The following is an 18,316-nucleotide window of genomic DNA, read 5'->3' on the forward strand; positions in this document are numbered from 1 at the left end:
TCTTGTATTAAATGTATCAACACAAAGAGGCATAGGATTGTAGAGCATCGTATAGTATAGTAGATCAGTGTCGCAGATTATGGACAATTTAGCAAAAAGCACACATATTCAAAAAATTTATTTCAAATAAAAATGTGGTATAATTGCCAATAAAAAGTACAAGACTATATTCATGAATACGTATTTTTTCTATGTATTTGCAGTTTCTTAAAAGGGGTCAGTACTGATTGCTTGTAAAATCTCTTTGTGGATCTCATCGTCCTGAGTGTTGATGTGGACATCTCCCACTTGGCCATTCTCATATCTATGGAAAACCATAAAATGTCAAACAATGTTTTAAAACAAAAACTTTCAGTACTTACACAAAGAGGAATCTAGTGCAAACATGCTCAGGTGCAGGACAAACCCAGACGTTCCCATGCTGTTGAAGCTCTTTGGACAAAATCACTGTAAAATGACAAAACATTAAACAACTATACATTTGTTAGTAAAAAAAAAAAAAAAAAAAAAAAAAAAATCTGATTTTGTTTTTACCTTCACACAGTGCAATGCAGTTTATATTTTTACTTTTGAGAAATCTGGCTTGTGCAGGTTCTTCCTAACATTACCAAAAAGACGCTATTAGAATATACTGTATTTAAATGATCAAATCCCTTCTAATTAGTAAGTACCCTAAGTCTCTTGATTCTATTGTGTGTCTTTTTAAGTTCTTCCCTACTTGGCAGGTTGTGTTGACCGTAACTCATCTCTAAAAAACAAAAAAACATTTAGTGGCATGCAATTTTAATACACACGTTATAATATGAATTATAAAAACAAGGATTCAATCTTACCTGAATAACCAAAGGAGATGCCAGAGTTAGGGCTCAGATAGATGCCTTTTCCATGAGCAGCACCATGAAGCTTGGATGGAAAGGCAAAACTATTAAGTGCAGTTCATCATAAACACAAAATATGTATGTGTGTATATATGGTTAGCCCACCTGTAATTTAGTAAAAGAGGCATTAATCAAACCGTTTCTCAAAATAGAGTGCCAGTTTTCAATATGAGAACCACTGTGGGAGGAAAACTAAATTACTGTCTCCAAAAATGAACAAATATTCCATGCAAATAACAATCTGGTACAGAGTGTGAGTAAGAATGGAATGTCTGTGGAACTGGCTGTAATTATCTACAATTTGAATCAAACTTACTGGAAGGCAAAGGTGCTGCCATAAAGCTTTTTGGCCATTTGAAAACGTACTTCTTTGTATGGAGGACCGCAGATTAGTAGGAACTGGTGAGGTGTGTGCATGAACTTTAGCTGCTGTTGGAGGGAGAGAAAAAAAACACAATCTATAGACCAAATAAAGTTGCTTGAAAATATACAAAACATTCTCCAACTAAAACTATCACACTACTCACAATTTCTAACCACTAGTCTATGGAAGACTGAGATACCCTGTTTTGTGGAAGCTTGATAATGTGCGATCTGTTGCTTGCTAAAATCCTGCCAAACATTTGTACTCAACATTAGAGATGGATTCATGCATTACTGGTAAATATATATGTTGTGAACAGTTCTTACCATTGTAATAAGGGATGAGCTAAAGGATCTATCTCATCCATTTGATTTTTAAGGTCACAGTAAGGGCCCTGGAAATAGAAATACGTCATGCAATACTTTAAAATGGCAGAAATGTTTAGAGCAGTTTTATTTTAAGGTTATAGGAGTTTTACCTGTGAAAGCTGCCTCACCAACAAGACACTGTCCAAAGCTGCTTGCAGCCTGTCATAGCTCTTTAGCTAGAAGAAATAGAGGTATTAGAATGCTTTTATTGTCATTGCACAATCTTCACAACATTTGCAACTCCACAGTAGTCTCAAATAATGCATGTTATGATTTAGCATTCATTTTCTTGTTCTACAGCGCTTCCCAGTGGAAAACAGTACAAACAAATGGTGAGCTGTGTGAGCTGAGCCCTGAATTAGACCTACAAAAACATCACAGAGTTGTTCATTAAGGCCCTGAACAGAAGTATGTACTTTTCAAATGCAGTGCAGCTGCAGTGGAGTGAGTAACCAAGTCTCTCTCTGTCTCATTGTACTACTGTATTAGTTCAATTACAGTTGTATCATCTGTAATTTTCAGTAGGATGGGTTGGTCTGCAATCATTTTGGTGTAATGCATGCAAAAAAAATGCAAAAAGTTATTTAGGACATGGTTCTCACCTTAGGGTTGAAGGCAAGGGCATTGGGGTTGCAAGGATCAACTATAGATGGATAAGGCTCAAATACAATGCTTTTGCGTTTGGACTTGAGAGCAGCTCTGCACATGGCCACCAGCAGGTCAATTACCTGGATGATACATCATAATTATGTAATGTATGAGAAAAGTTGGAATTTTAATTTGTCTGTTGTTCTTAGGGGAAAAAGTAAAATTCCAATTCAGCAAATCTGATAATATAAAGTCACAGTTAGAACTAACTATGTGCACCTCTGCACCAGTAGCTACCTCCTCTGTGGCTTTAGACATAACTCCAAGAGTATAAAAGGAAAATACACATAGTTCCCTTGTGCAAACGGCAGGCTTTACAAATAAAGAGATTATATAAGCTGCATGGTATTATTTATATACATATTAAAAGTTTAGTAAAAGTTTAGTTGTACCTTTAAGAGTGGGCCATTCTGAAACACATGTCTCTCGTCACATATGACACAGTATTCATTTAGTGTTAGAAGCCTCTGCTCTGCATACTTTATTATCTGTGTGCACAAAACAAAATAACTGTTGCTCAGACAAAAGATTATTATCACATGATGATAGTTGAGGGGATTACCACTAATATGTATATGCTCAAATTTTATTTTTTGTTAGCGTGTTAAACAGTATAAAAGGCAGCAAGATGGCAAATGTTAGAGGCAAGAAAATGGCATTCAAGGGGTTAAAGTTATTGTTGGTTTATATTAAGTATGTGGTTATAATGTTTCGGCTGATTGTTTTGAAATACAGTATACCAACATAACTAAATCCATGAGTCGGAATGGAGAGCTTACTTGTACTAAGAAGCCGTGCTGCAGAGTTGGAGCAGCCTTACAGTGACTGATGGCCAGAGTGGAGAAGAGGAGCTCTATCAGCTGTTTGGTGCTGAGCTGCGTTGACGACTTTACAGCTGAAACCATCACTCTCTGGGGGACATAATCAACATCATTGTCAAAAATAAAAAGACGAACATATTTCATTTGTGAAAATAACTGAACCCACTTTTCCACTTGGTGTGTAGGCGAAGAGCTCTCCAGTGGGGTTTTTGATGGCGTAGGATGAAGTTGTGTTTGAAAAGCGGTTCAACTTCACAGTGGGCAAAATGATCCTACTTTTTTCATTGTGTCCCTGTGATTTGTTAGTCCTAAACATAGGTACATCTGAGTTATTTAAAGCTGCATACAGGCTTGTACTGTATGTATTTAAAGCCCAACAGGTTTTCAAATTAGCATTCAATATATGAGATCATGAAGCAGATTTTCCCAGATTAAATAAATTTGATATGTAAAAAATATATAATATTTATAAGGATGTACTTTGATGACGGGAGCCAAACTTTAAGCCTTGCTCTGAATTTCTTGATGGTCCCGGCTGACTTGAATCCGCTGTGTCTCCTCTTTTGATGGCATATGACCTTCTCGTCCATCAAGTTCCTCCACTCATGATTAATAAATTCTGTCAAAATACTGAAAAACAAAAAAATATTTATAGATAGTTAAATCCTTTAAATATTGATTAGAAAATTGTCAGTTTTATCAGTTTGTGTCCTGGTTCGTTAGCATTAAAGAGTTGAGCAATTAATCTGATTCGAGTGGAAAAAAAATGTTTGGTTTTAATAACTTAAAATGGATAATGTCCTAAAATGAAAGACGCAGTAAGGTTTATTCACAGCGGGTTACTTATGTATGTATTAACTTACTTTCGTAGTTGCTTTCCGATGCAAAAGCTATGTCTATTTGATGGCTGAAACACCTCAACTGTTGGTGCTGTAAGAAGACAGACCCTTTAGCCAAATTTGACAGAAATGTACAGAATATGTTTTGAAGAGGACAAAAGAAACTCACCAGAACCATCTAGATACTGAGACAAGGAAAAGTGAAGACGAATTATGATCGGCTCAGATGAGTTTATTCTCCAAGCTTTTGTAACAAGAACCTATAAAAAAAAATAACGTTTTCTCATACGCTTTTTCAGATGTTGCTAATTGATCTAATTTAATACAATATAATATGTAAAGCCTTTTTCCGTCTTTACAATCTCTCTTCACCCTTCCCTCACCCAGCACTTCCCGGAAGACCTGGTATAACCACGATTACTGCAACTTATTACTCACTGGTCTACAGAAACTCCTCCACCACCTTCAGCACATCACACATCACATCATCCCTGTCCTTATCCAGCTCCACTGGCTCCAGGTCCACCAATGCATCAAATTCAAACTCCTTCTGATGACCCTCAAATCTCTCCACAACTTGGCCCCTCCATATTACAGCTGTAAATAAGAAGTTTTTTTTATAAGAGTTTTATAAGAGCTTTTCTATAAGAGTGTTATGTTAAGCTTTTTTTAAAAGTTATCTGTCTTTTATTATTTACTTCTGTACCTGCTTTGTGTTGCAACATTAGAATTACCCCATTGTGGGACAAATAAAGGCTCATCTCATCTTATCTTATCGTACACCTCCAACCTGATTAAGCCACAGACGCCGTCCACTTACTTTGCTCCGAGTCTGCTGCCCTACGCTCCACATTCCCATTCAGACTAATCACAATGGGTGCTTGGGCCCTCAGCCACACAGAGACTCTGGAACTGGAACTGGAATTCAAATTAAACTCCATAGACATTTCCAAATCCCACCAGAAAGTACACACCGCAACTTTTTGTCTATAAATTTAACTTTTGCTACTGTTTCTTAACCTGTTTGCTCTGTTCTTACTGTGTTTTACAAGGTTAACATGGGACTTTATTATTAATAATACACAATACACAATCATGATACACAATAATACTAAAGTGCACAAACCACACAATGGGATTGAAACCCTAAAACTAGTGCTGACACTTTATTTAAAAAAGATGGAAAGGGAAAAGCTAACCAAAATTTAAACTTTATCTAACAATTGCACTTACATTTAAAATGTCAGATTTGATGATGAGATCAACATCCACTTCATCAATTGTCATATATTCTCTAAAAATAAAAAAGGAAGAAAATATAAAAGCATTACATCATATTTTAAGCAATATATCACTTTAATATATTTTTCGAATGTCCCACCTGATAGAAATTGCAGACTCAGAGTAATCGCTTTTAAATGCCTCAATATCCGTCTCAAGCTGTGGGTGTCGCGGCAGGTCAGAGGCTCGGATCTCCTGCCGAGACAAACATTAACACCTTACAAAGCAAACAGCTCGTAAGATTAAAGCACTTAAACACAGATCGAAGATTAGCACAGACGGCTAACATTCAAAAGTGGAAGAAAGGAGGACTTACATTTCGACAAAGGTGTACCACAGAGTGTCTATTATTACAGATGTGGAGGCCTGTGCTCTGCTTTCCTTCTGTCTCCTGATGGTTTGAAGAAAATTGCAAAAAATATTGTGAAAGTTGATTAGTTCCACAAAGTTTCTACAATTAGGCATCTAAATAGTGCAAAGATTTTAACAGCATTCCTTATATAAAATATACATTCTCAAATAAAAGGTGGTGGACAAAGAGTAATCCAATTGTCACTTTTTAAGGGACAGAAATGGAAATAGTTCAATCCTTTAAATATTTCAGTAGTTTAATTGATGACAGTCCTATCTTTAAAACACATGTTGAACAATGAATTAAGAAATGTAGACTGAAAATCTTTTATTTTAGGAACAAGCGATGCTTCTCTTTTAATGCAAAAAAGAAAATTGTTGCAGCAACGTTTTTGCCCATCTTGAAATACTAAATATGAATGCCCCAACCCCAGTATTAAAATGCAGGACTCCGTTTACCATGACACTCTGTGATTTAACACAAACTGTGAAATGTACACGTGTGTTGCAGCACTGGACACTCACAGGCTGAGCCACTGGTACATGTTTATTTACAAGGGGCTTAGTTTTCTGCTCTTTCCATATCTTTGTGCATTTATTCAGTAAAAACAGATGGACAGTTCTCTGTGAGCTCAAGACTTGTGTCTTGCTTTCTGTACCAAGTGTTTGCACAGAGACTGGTAAAATGGCATTTCAATATTCCGCTCCCTCAAAATGGGATAACTTACAACAGGCCTGGAAACTAAAAGAGCTGATTTCAATAGGTTTACATTTATTTTGAAAGGTCTAGAAATGGGTTTTATGGAGATGACGTTATGAATGATCTGGGCTGCTGTCTTGGCCAAGACTCCCTTGAAAAAGAGATTAGTAATCTCAGTGGGACTTTCCTGGTTAAATATATTTGGACACTTACCATGCTTAATTTGATAGTTTTCATTATTTCATCATCAAGAGGCATCTCTTTTTAATGTCTGAAAAAACAAACAATCATCCATTTATAGCCATAAGAGTTGTATCTCAGTTTTACATTGGGAACCCCTCAGTTGTGTCTTTAAATCAAAATCTCAACCAAGAGAAACAAATTGGAAGCAAATGTGTCAACCTATTGCACAAATTAAACTATTCAAATGTTATTGTATATTGTATATATTGTATCCGGTCGCTATCATAACTTTTGAAACCCAAATAGCTCTTAAACAAACATATCATGCCCAATTATAAGGTTTCCCAAAGTAATTAACTGGAAAATATTGTTGAGATTCAATTTGATTTCATGTGCAATATATTAATAATATGTATTAAAATGACCCTTTGTGTTAAATGCATTGTAGCATTAGCAAATAGCCTACAAAGACATTTGACTTATCCCTGGCACAGCTTCCATTGTTTTCTTACCTTTGTCCAATGATGAAGATGTTTCTAAATGATCCAATCAGATGCATTAAGCCAAACCCCCAAGTGGTCATAACTCAACCCTTTATGTATCTGGTCTGTACCTCTAAACTTGGATAGATGTCCCCTCTGTGTCACCGCTATCTGAAGCCATCTTCACTGTAGCATTACCACATGTTGAGAGTCAAATGACCTACTTCTGTCAACTTGATCCACCTGATAAAGACAGACATGTTAAAGAGACAGTATTGTCCCAATGATCTATTTTACAAGACACATACCAAGCATTGCATTTGCACAACTAAAATCATACCAGATATAGCAATTTAACTGGGTGAAACTGTTTTATGGTAGTGATAAGCCTTGAGGTGTAAGCTTAGCATGTCGCTACAGTGTGCTAGTGTGTGACCCTAATCAGCTGGTAGCCTTGTTAGCAAAACGCCTGCTGCTCCACAGTCTGGCATGACACTCAGACACACTTCAGGACTGCACATATGGGCCAGTCCTCACCCAACAAGAGCTTTTCTTCACTTAATCTACTTAGTCAAATGGGTCTTTGTAGAGGAATACCAATTGGCCACAAGTATAAATTTCCATATATATGCTCCATATGTATACTCCATACACGCACACACACACACACACACACACACACACACACACACACTCACACGTGCACACACACACACTCACTCACACGTGCACACACGCACACACGCACACACACACACACACACACTCACTCACACGTGCACACACACACACTCACTCACACGTGCACACACGCACACACGCACACACACACACACACACACACACACTCACTCACACGTGCACACACACACACTCACTCACACGTGCACAGACGCACACACACACACACACACACACGTGCACACACGCACACACACACACACACTCACTCACTCACACGTGCACTCGCGCACACGCGCACACACGCACACACACACACACACACTCACTCACTCACACGTGCACACACGCACACACGCACACACGTGCACACACGCACACACGCACACACACACACACACACACTCACTCACTCACACGTGCACACACGCACACACGCACACACACACACACGTGCACACACGCACACACACACACACACACACACACACACACACACACTCACTCACTCACACGTGCACACACGCACACACGCACACACGCACACACACACACAGATCACGATTGCGCTTCAGACTTCAAGACATCCACTAGGGGACGCTGTTGATATGAGTGGGAACCAATAGTATCGCTGCCAGTGCCAGTCTAAATGTTTCATTAAATATAACGTAATATGATTCTTTCTTTCTTTCTTTCTTTCTTTCTTTCTTTCTTTCTTTCTTTCTTTCTTTCTTTGCTTCTTTTCTTTTGTTTTCTGTCATTCCTTTTTAATGCTTTTCCTTCTTTAATTTTCATACTCATACTGTCTTGTGTGTACATATGTATGATCAATTGACCTGAAAACCACACAGCTGTTGATGAGAGCAACTGTAACTTAAGCCTGGCTGTAAAACACACTGGCTGTAAGTACTCACTCATATCAAGTGCATTTTCTCCATTAGGGAGCAAGTCCGCAGGGATCTTAATTGTACCTGCCAACAATGGGACACATTTTTATGATTACATTTTTTTGTAATTGAATTCGACTGGGAACTCATGAAAAAGAGAGTTTCTCTTATTGAATTCTTCCCCCTGTATAAATAAAACAAAATACAAATATCTGTTTGTGACATAGTCAAGGAGCACACAGAGAACACATGAATGACTTGTGTATGTTTAATCAGAGACATAGGCATGGTGTACATACTGTTTCCTTTTCCAATCACAAATTAGGACTGCTCATATATAAGGCCTTCATGCACACGTACAGTGCACACATATTTTTAGATGAAGTGTGTTACTGAGCAGAGCTGAGTTGGAATATAGCTGAAGTAACAGCCATGACACATAAGAGACACGATGTATTGGGTAATTCATACAGTATGTGGCCCACTATGGGGGGGGGGGGGGCTGGCATGTAGAAAGTATCTACTGTACACCCCCTTTTGCCAAATATGTATTATATGTTATTTTAGAAGAGGTTAGTCGGTCTACACTTGTCATCACCTGTTACCTTTACCTTTGTGTGAACAGCTCTCAGATTTTTGGTTTCATGCAATCTTCAGACCGACAGCATATTAAGTCTAATTTAGATCTTCACTTTTGGACTTGGCCTCCTGGTGTCTGTATATGGATACATCAACGTATAGGAACCAGTCCTTCGTACTCATAAATGGTATCATCATCATCATCATCATCTGAAGTGGGAAAGTGTAGAAGTCACAGATGCAAAATGCTAGTCACAAATATAGTCTAGCACACGATGCATTTTCTTTCTTTCTTTATTCAAATCACAAAATGTTTACCAGCAGGGAAATGTAGGTCTACTCCACAGTATTTTAGGAGGACAGAGGAGAACAGATGTTTAAGTTCATGACTGAGCCTTGTTAATTGATGGGTGATATTATGTCTATTCAAATCTATTCTTCTTCATCTTGAAGTTAGTGCATTTTATACTTAATTGACCTATCTTTGCCTCATGTGATTTAGTGCAGAAAGTCGGCAGGGTTCTTTACGCGGCGCATGTATCCCACATGTGACATGTGATCCAGGGAAAGTAGTTCCAGTTGGTCTGGACTATAATAAAAAGTGTCCGAGGAGCCAGAGAAGTGGCGCACTTCTCCTTGCAAAGTTCTCCCCCAAGGTGAGTGGAAGAGGCAGCAGCCCAGACAAACAGCAGACCAGAGGGAAGCAAAATTATCTCTTGACTTTTAGTCAAGTTATAACGTTTGAATTTGCTATTCGACAACATGCAACAGATTTTTTATTATTTGGCCTATATTTTGTGGTTTAGGCATATTTTGAATTGATTTTTGTGAAATGATTCTATGTTATTATACCTTTAAAACTGTTTATATTTGTTTTCAAAATGTATTCTCCTTATGAGCTGTTCTTTTGTGTGGAATTCCGACACCAAATCAGATACACGCTATATCAAGTGGACGGAAAAGTACACTTTTTAAACTAATTTATGTACAAGGTTTGTGTTTGTTCAAACAGCAACAACACTGTTGTCTGTCCATGTAAGCTTGAAGCCTCTGCCAGTTCCACAGTGCTCTGGCCTTGTATATCTGCTTTAGGAATGTGGAGAGAGCTGTCAGATCCTTTGCCTTTTGCAAAAGATGATGGTCAATTTATACTTTCATACCTATGCCTATCGACATAGGTCATATACTTACGTTACATGTATAGTTAGATTTATCAATATCACCTGTCAAATTTAAACTAAAGTGTCTTCAGTGGCTAACTGGTCTGTCCTTACCTTGTCCCATCTCCACAGGACATTTCATTTGTGTAGACACAGATCCAGTCATGCAGAAGTCTAAGGATATGGGCTCCTCGATCATCCACACGCAGCAGCTGCATGCTGCGATGGCGGACACCATGATCGAGCACATGTGCCTCCTGGACATCGATTCTGAGCCTGCTGTGTCTCGCAACACTGGCATCATCTGCACCATCGGTTGGTAATGCTCCTCACTGATCCAGGACACTGATGCATAATGCATTTCTGTGTAAACACACACAACCTTTAAATGTCACTTGAACCCCAGAGCAGTCTGTGTACATTCACCTGTCTGTCCTCTGTGCAGGACCGGCCTCCCGTTCCGTGGAGATGGGCAAGGAAATGATCAAGGCTGGGATGAACATTGCAAGAATGAACTTCTCTCATGGCACACATGAAGTGAGGCTAAATCCAGTGTTTAACACCATAACAGCATGTTTCATTTTACACAGTGTTTGATTAGCACAATGGGGAAGTACGACTTGGAAGCAGCAGAGACCCTGCAGAAAAGTATTGCTGTGCTCCAGGAGTAATTCAGAGGATTTAGCCTTTGCAGCAGTTGGTCTGACATTACTCATGTGCCCCGCTGTAATGTGATCTATGAGCCAGTAATCGCTCCTCCAACTCAGGCTAAGATTCACAGCCTCTGTGCTAGTGCCAACAACTTCACACCAGTGACCCCTCACTTTTAAAAGTCATGCCTCTTCACTTGCTCCACATCACCTGAGAGGCTAAACCACCATAATCTAATGGTTTGACTAGATTATGTTTTTAATTCTATTTCATTCACAGCCTCCTAACCCCAAAAATAAAACTCTTTTTTTCCTGTGAAGAAATGAATTTCACATCTGCTTCAATGCTTTGTCACTGCTATATTTAGTTAACCATGAGAGTCACAGCAGAGGCACGAGTCGATGGCATGCATTTCCACCAGCTGTCTGTGTGCATGTTCAAAAAAAGATTCTTTACTCCCTGTGTTTACTCCCTGTATATTGTGTCTCAATCTGATGTTACAAAGTTTTTAGCTTAGTAAAAATACTCAATATACTAATATAAGTGTGGCCTTAACATGGCTCATGTACATAATAACTTGGTGTGGTCTGGCATACCAGATATTTATCCACACAGAAATAAAACAACGTCAAGTGCTAAATATATATTAAATTCTTCCTATTTGCATCACAAAGTTATGTAACCAATATGGCATTGGTTATATAACTTTGTGATGGTTTGATTATGTAGCTTGATTTTAAGGGTTCAAGATGTCCCACCTTTATATACTCTTAACTTCTCACAAAAATACAAAAGACATTAAATGAAAGCTCTGTTTAAGATGCATCTGGCACTGGCATTCAATCCACTGCGGAACCATCTATTCAAACTTAAGAAACTTAATATTTAATGTTTTTAGCAAACTATGTATTTTGTTCTTGGCCTTTTTCTTGTCTTGTATGTATTGGGGTTCAGTGTTCCATATCCGGTACGACCTTCATATTTGATTTCTGATCATCTGTTTTGATTCTTTATCCGATAGTATCATGCCGAGACCATCAAGAACATGCGTGAGGCCACTGAGAGCTTTGGGCCTGGTTCTGTTGAGTACAGACCAGTGGCCATTGCGCTGGACACAAAAGGACCAGAAATCAGGACCGGATTGATCAAAGGGGTGAGTCAAGGCGAATGCATTAATTGAAAGTGATTTGTACAATGAATAAACCAGTGGTCTACAAGAACATTTAAATAACTTGCACATGTTTTTACATTTGAATTGATGATGTTATTTCGAACATTTAATTTTAATTTGTAAAAAATACATGATTAACTATGATACAACATCAATAGACAATATTTTGACATTACAGTTACAGGAGAAATTGTATGCAAAGTAGGAGGAGTTTCCATGTCCCAATCAAGCCATGAAAATAATATTTAGGATTTTGCTAAAACATTTGCCTAGTTTTCCATAGTTTGACAAGTTTTAAGTAAAGTGTATAATTGTACTTCCTAGTTGGACATGGGCAGCAGACTTCACCTTGCAACCATTCGGTAAAATGTGACCAAAGTTTGTCTAATGTGGTAATACCATTTGACTGGTGTAAAGCTATGGTACCCTAAATACAGGTACTATCCCATCAAACAAAGTCAGAATTAGAAAAACATACACTAAGAAAAATCTTCTCTTATATTTAGCTCTGCATTGCAACCAACTAAAATGCTGGATATTAGTTTATCACATTCATATAATTGTTGTGGAATGTTTAGAGAATTAAGATTTTGTTATTTCATGTTTCTTTAGAGTGGCACTGCTGAGGTGGAGCTGAAGAAGGGTGAAACTATTAAGATCACACTTGATGATCAGTTCCAGGAGAACTGTGACGAGAAAGTCCTGTGGCTCGACTACAAAAACATTACTAAAGTCGTGCAGGCCGGCAGCCATATCTATGTTGACGATGGTCTCATTTCCCTCAAGGTCGCTCAGATTGGTAAGTTGATTAATGCCATAATGATAATTGTCTAGTATTGTGTCACTGATGATTATGAACAGAGGTGGGTAGAACTTACTTGAGTCAACCTTTTTAATGGAAACTTCTACTTAAGTGATATATTTTAAAGTGTAACAGTAAAATGTTTTGGTTTCTCTACAAGTGACAAAAACTTGATGTTGACCATAAAAAAAATGATTTAAACATTTGTGTTTCTTGCACCCATATAATTTATTTTATTCTTTGAAATCATCACATTTTGTACATTCACAATTTGTCCCTCAAATTAACTTCAAATTTAAGTCAAATTTTATGTCCAGACTTACTTGAGTAGTAGTTTCTGGCCACAACTTTGTACTTGTACTGACATCTCTTCCCACCTCTGCTAGTGGAGACCCCAAAAGCCAGAAAGCTAAAAAGAATGAAAGAGAGACAAATATAAATAAAGGCACGACTCTAAATTTAGAATAAGTGAATTAAAAAAAAAAGACTTTTCTTGATGCACCATTACAGCTTTTTATTTTCAGATAGTGATACAATTATATTGCCTTTACCAATTTCAACCAATAGCAGTGCAGGTCATTAGTGAAATATGTGATGCAACTGTACAAATAAAAGTTCAAACATTGAATAATCCTGGTGCCAATATTCTATCTAGTGTATGTTTTATATCTAACCTTTACAAGTGCAAATAAAGTTCTAAGGCACTAGAAATAACGGTGCATTTGAACTGTGATTTATTTGGTGAATGCTTTTCACACCTCTTTACATTTTCTTTTTGTTGTAAGGAATGATCTAACAGATACCTAATAAACGAATGAAATTTGCACCTTTCTTTTTAAAAGCCTAATTTTAACATGCTTTGTGTTTCAAGGTAGTGACCACCTTATGTGTGAGATTGAAAATGGCGGCTTGCTTGGCAGTAAGAAGGGTGTGAATCTCCCTGGAGCTGCTGTGGACTTGCCTGCCCTGTCAGAGAAGGACATTCAGGACCTGCAGTTTGGTGTGGAGCAGGGTGTTGACATGGTCTTCGCCTCCTTCATCCGCAAGGGCGCTGATGTGGACGCTGTCAGGAAGGTGCTGGGCGAGAAGGGCAAAGACATCAAGATCATCAGCAAACTGGAGAATCACGAGGGAGTGCGCAGGTGAGTTGTATTTTGAAAGAAAGATTAGGAATGGCTATTAGGATCTCAAGTAACAGCCTTTTATCTACTTGTTAATTATGAGGATATTACACTACTGTCAATAAGGACTCACAGGGAGGTGTCCTTGGTATAGTAATAGTCAGTTACTATAATAGTAAATCCATGGATTGCTTTTATACAACTCGAGAGAACAAGGTAGTGATAACACTGTGACAACACTGTTAGATCAGAACCATTGTAAGGGCAGGTATATGGATTCAATGTCAACATGGTTGGATGAATATATTTACAAACGATAATTCCTGTGTATATGACTAGATTCGACGAGATCTTGGAGGCCAGTGATGGCATCATGGTTGCTCGTGGAGATTTAGGCATTGAAATCCCCACAGAGAAAGTCTTCCTGGCTCAGAAGATGATGACAGGCAGGTGCATGAGAATCGGCAAGCCCATCGTCTGCGCAACTCAGGTATTATTGTCACGATAGCAACAATTCAAATTGATTTTGATGCAAAGAAAAAGGCTTGATACAAATTTCAATACCACAATTATAATAGAAATATGATTGTTTTATACAACAGAATGTAATATTTAACTCAAAATAATTGTATTTTCATTGATCTTGTGATCTTATTGATTAAGACCATAAAAGACTACTCAGGACATGTACACATTTGTCCTATCTTTACATTATTATGTTATGTAGTTCTGAAATTCATTGGGGTGATTATGTAAAAGAAGAGTAGCATCAATACTTTCTAGTTTAGATGCTAGTTTTAGTATTGATTAGTATCTTGGTATTGATTCTTTCTGACAACCCTACACTCAGTTATTACACCCCATTTTCAATTAAACTATGATAAATTACAAAATTAAAAAACTTCTAATATTGTTGTTTATCAGATGTTGGAAAGCATGACCAAGAAGCCCCGCCCCACTCGCGCTGAGGCCAATGATGTGGCCAACGCTGTCCTGGACGGCAATGACTGCGTCATGCTGAGTGGCGAGACAGCCAAGGGAGACTACCCCCTGGAGGCAGTGCGCACACAACACATGGTAAAGGCCCTACACACTACATTTGTTTTGTTTAATGTATGTTTTATTTAATACTAAAAAGCTTCTATATGGAAGTGTTTGTGTGTATGTTTTGTCTGACCATTACTTTGACATGCGTAGAATTAGGATGAGCGATAATGCACATTTTATTTATTTTTATTATCATATTTTTTCATCTAATCACAATTAATTTAGTTGCTTTATATTGTCTTGAGAGCTAACTAAAGAGATCTGCTTTTTCTCCACACTTCACTGTGATTGTATTAATCACCTTGAGTCACTCACTCAACAGGAGGAGTGGGTGTGGAAAGTAGATCACAATATAATCTCTCCAGATTGGCAGATCCTAAAGCAGAACTAAGTAACATGTTAACCTTATTGAATGTCTTTGTAAGCCCCTGTGATGGTTAAATATGTATTTTTGGGGCAAAGTGTCTGGTTTGAAGTGTCCGTTGCCGTCCTCTGTTGTCTCTGGGTGGAAAACCAGCCTTGCAACATTTGCCAACATCGACCCAAAGACAACTCTCCTGAGAAACCCTGGCTCTTTTTTAAGTTTGGCAACGTGAAATGTTTTTGTATGTGACTATACTGTCTTATCATGACAAAGAAAGAAAGAAAATTTGGGAAAAAAAGCTTTCTGATAGAAAGCCATCGCCAGAGTTACTTAGTTCTGCTTTAACACATCTCAGTTCAATTTAATATTGTCAACCCATAAATGTAATGTGTTTTTATCATCTAATACACATAATATTGTTAATATAGATATAATATAAATATAATTAATATTGTGATGACCTAACATTGCTAACTAGTCTTGTCCCAGACATACATGGCACATTTGTCCATCTGTCCTTTAACGTCAGCTTGTCTTGTAGTGTGCTTTAATTGTGTTATGTGTTGCCTAATTAGCATGCATCATAAGGAACCCCAGTCCAACAGGCTGGACATCGTGGCTGCCACTGATGCTTGGCTTCTTGTGTCGGTGTGATTTCAGGTATGCAGACTTATGTTCCAAAACTAACTAGACTGAGCTAGACACACTTTATTGATCCACAAGGGAAATGACGTGGACACAGTAGCTCACATATTACAATGTAATAACAAAGAGTAATAAAAGATAAATGGTAATTCAATTCATAAGACAACCCTTGAAATGTATCTGCTTTTTATTCATGTATATAGATTGCCCGTGAGGCTGAAGCTGCCATGTTCCACAGACAGATGTTTGAGGAGCTGCGCCGCACCTCTCACCTGACCCGGGATCCAACAGAATCTGTTGCTATTGGCGCTGTTGAGGCCTCTTTTAAATGCTGCGCCAGTGCCATCATTGTGCTCACCAAGACTGGAAGGTAACACATCAAGCAGCCACGTCAAGAGAAACCCAAATCTAGGTATGATATGAACCAGGATTTAACCAGGAACAAAACAAGATCTGTAAACTAAACAGGGCTTAACTGCATAATAATCTTAGTACCACCAGAAATAGCCTTTGTGCCACCACTAGAACCTGACCCTCATGTTTTTTGTACTTTGTCCTTTATATATGTCTGACTCCTGTTGTTCTGTGTGGAGCCCGCTGCTATAGGAGAAATGGATGTATTATGTTGCGTGTCCCACCCCCCTTTCTAATACCTCTATGATGTGTGCCAAATTTAACTCCTCTCACAAACCGTGCTCCTTCTCTTGACCTTTGGAGATCTGAACCCTGACATTCTATGAGTTAATTATAACTCTGCTCCTGAGTACTTAACCTCAAAGCACATAATGTACAACTGCAAGAATAAATGGATAAATGCTGCGTCATTGCTCTGAACTGCTTCTCCAAACTTGAGATTGGTGATTAAGAAATCTCTGAATATAGTCTACAGGGCTACAACTAAGGACTATTTTTGTTATTTTTCATCCCTCCAGTCAATAATTAATTGAATAATCTGCTTGTGATAATTATTACAATTCACTGAACCCTACTGGACTACGGTATATATTAAAATATAAATGTTCGCATGTAGTTTCTTTTGTACGTTAATCAACTACCTCTTTCTCCACCAGGTCTGCCCAACTGCTGTCAAGGTACAGGCCCCGTGCCCCTATCATTGCAGTGACCCGCTGTGGCCAGGCGGCTCGCCAGTGTCACCTGTGGCGTGGCATCTACCCCGTCATGTACACCAAGCCCGCCAATGATGTGTGGGCTGAGGATGTGGACTTGCGTGTCAACTTTGCCCTGGAAGTCGGTCAGTATTAAAAAAAAAAAAAATCACCCAAAATAATGGGAGCCTTATGGAAAATTAAATAGTCAAAATTCAAAGGCTGGCATTGTTCTGTAGTTAGGAAATAATATACATTTAAACAAAACAGAACAAAAACCAGACAATACTGTGAAGGTAATACAAGAAACTTCTTTGTCAATGACCAACAATATGACCTCTATTTTCACAGGCAAGCACCGCAAGTTCTTCAAGTCTGGTGACATGGCGCTTGTTGTGACTGGATGGCGTCCGGGCGCTGGCTACACCAACACCATGAGAGTTGTGTTGGTGCCTTAAATTGAAAACATGGGCAAAATAACAATAATAATTTAAAAAACTTGCTCTGCTTGTCCACTTCCACCATCCACTTCATCCAAGGACTCAAGATGTCATCATTCAGTTACAAGATTATTCCAACAAAACTGATGTGCAATTTACTGTCCAGTTATTGCTTCTGACTGACCACATTTCTCGAGCTTGTCTGTTCATTAATAAGTGGATGAACAGGCAGCTGGTGAAAATGCGGCTATGTTTTGTAAGGCATGACTTAATTTCCATCCATTAAAATACTCCTTTCCTAATTTCTGCCCTTTTTATTTATCAATTAGTTTATCTGTGTAAAACATATGTAAGATATGCTGCTGGGTGGCCAAGTGATTAGGTCACAGCCCATATTCAGGGCAATGTGAATCAAGAAAGCTTGTATATTCCAGTTTATAACTAAATTCAGAAAGAGAAACAGCAGCAACTCAAAGTATCAATAATCATATATTATTTTATTGCATTTTGTAGCTAAAATAAAATATACTCAAGATACATACAATAGGTAATATTGTGATGACATCTGGTGGTTAAAAGGCAGCAAGATGAATGAAGTTGACATATAAATGGATATGGCTGACAGAGGCCTACTGTCCAGCAACCAATGAAATGAACTCCATACCATCCCTGTGGATGCCTCTGGTATTGCAGTTTGTTAATCAGTAGTAATTATGGACTGATTGCATCAATTTAAAAAAAAAAAAA

At 38.1% G+C, this 18,316-nt stretch overlaps 2 protein-coding genes across 3 annotated transcripts; one reads left to right on the forward strand and one right to left on the reverse strand.

Annotated features, from left to right (window-relative positions):
• Positions 1-151: 151 nt before the first annotated feature.
• Positions 152-7,122, reverse strand: parp6b (poly (ADP-ribose) polymerase family, member 6b). The gene is made up of 23 exons (XM_072435746.1): positions 6,946-7,122; positions 6,464-6,521; positions 5,516-5,590; positions 5,300-5,394; positions 5,152-5,212; positions 4,088-4,178; positions 3,943-4,009; positions 3,560-3,709; positions 3,246-3,387; positions 3,038-3,169; positions 2,651-2,746; positions 2,478-2,570; positions 2,213-2,338; positions 1,721-1,786; positions 1,569-1,636; positions 1,442-1,490; positions 1,195-1,307; positions 984-1,056; positions 834-903; positions 672-748; positions 535-598; positions 363-447; positions 152-304 (listed from the first exon to the last, which is right to left on the reverse strand). Exons 2-23 carry the CDS (start codon positions 6,506-6,508, stop codon positions 208-210), a joined length of 1,935 nt encoding a protein of 644 aa, XP_072291847.1. The 5' UTR covers positions 6,509-6,521; positions 6,946-7,122; the 3' UTR covers positions 152-207.
• Positions 7,123-9,629: 2,507 nt separating this feature from the next.
• pkmb (pyruvate kinase M1/2b) lies at positions 9,630-17,871 on the forward strand. Of its 2 annotated transcripts, none has more exons than XM_072435993.1 (11): positions 9,630-9,718; positions 10,355-10,537; positions 10,668-10,759; positions 11,895-12,026; positions 12,657-12,847; positions 13,722-13,988; positions 14,307-14,457; positions 14,892-15,044; positions 16,227-16,393; positions 17,094-17,275; positions 17,481-17,871. In XM_072435993.1, exons 2-11 carry the CDS (start codon positions 10,387-10,389, stop codon positions 17,585-17,587), a joined length of 1,593 nt encoding a protein of 530 aa, XP_072292094.1. In that variant the 5' UTR covers positions 9,630-9,718; positions 10,355-10,386; the 3' UTR covers positions 17,588-17,871. The 2 variants fall into 2 exon arrangements, with proteins under 2 accessions (XP_072292094.1, XP_072292095.1); XM_072435994.1 differs by having other exon boundaries at positions 12,657-12,843; positions 13,718-13,988.
• Positions 17,872-18,316: the final 445 nt, after the last annotated feature.

This window comes from Eucyclogobius newberryi, unplaced genomic scaffold (assembly GCF_026437365.1).
Source record: "Eucyclogobius newberryi isolate DKJ021-1_F unplaced genomic scaffold, fEucNew1.0.hap1 SCAF_7, whole genome shotgun sequence".
NCBI lineage: Eukaryota > Metazoa > Chordata > Actinopteri > Gobiiformes > Gobiidae > Eucyclogobius > Eucyclogobius newberryi.

Coding starts and splice junctions, on each gene's coding strand:
- parp6b (XM_072435746.1), bottom strand. CDS start 6,508: ATGCCTCTTGATGATGAAATAATGAAAACTATCAAATTAAGCATG. Junction 5,213..5,299: donor GAGTCTGCAATTTCTATCAG/GTGGGACATTCG, acceptor TTTTATTTTTAG/AGAATATATGACAATTGATG. Junction 4,010..4,087: donor TCAGTATCTAGATGGTTCTG/GTGAGTTTCTTT, acceptor GTCTTCTTACAG/CACCAACAGTTGAGGTGTTT.
- pkmb (XM_072435993.1), top strand. CDS start 10,387: ATGCAGAAGTCTAAGGATATGGGCTCCTCGATCATCCACACGCAGCAG. Junction 12,027..12,656: donor GGACCGGATTGATCAAAGGG/GTGAGTCAAGGC, acceptor ATGTTTCTTTAG/AGTGGCACTGCTGAGGTGGA. Junction 16,394..17,093: donor GTGCTCACCAAGACTGGAAG/GTAACACATCAA, acceptor TTTCTCCACCAG/GTCTGCCCAACTGCTGTCAA.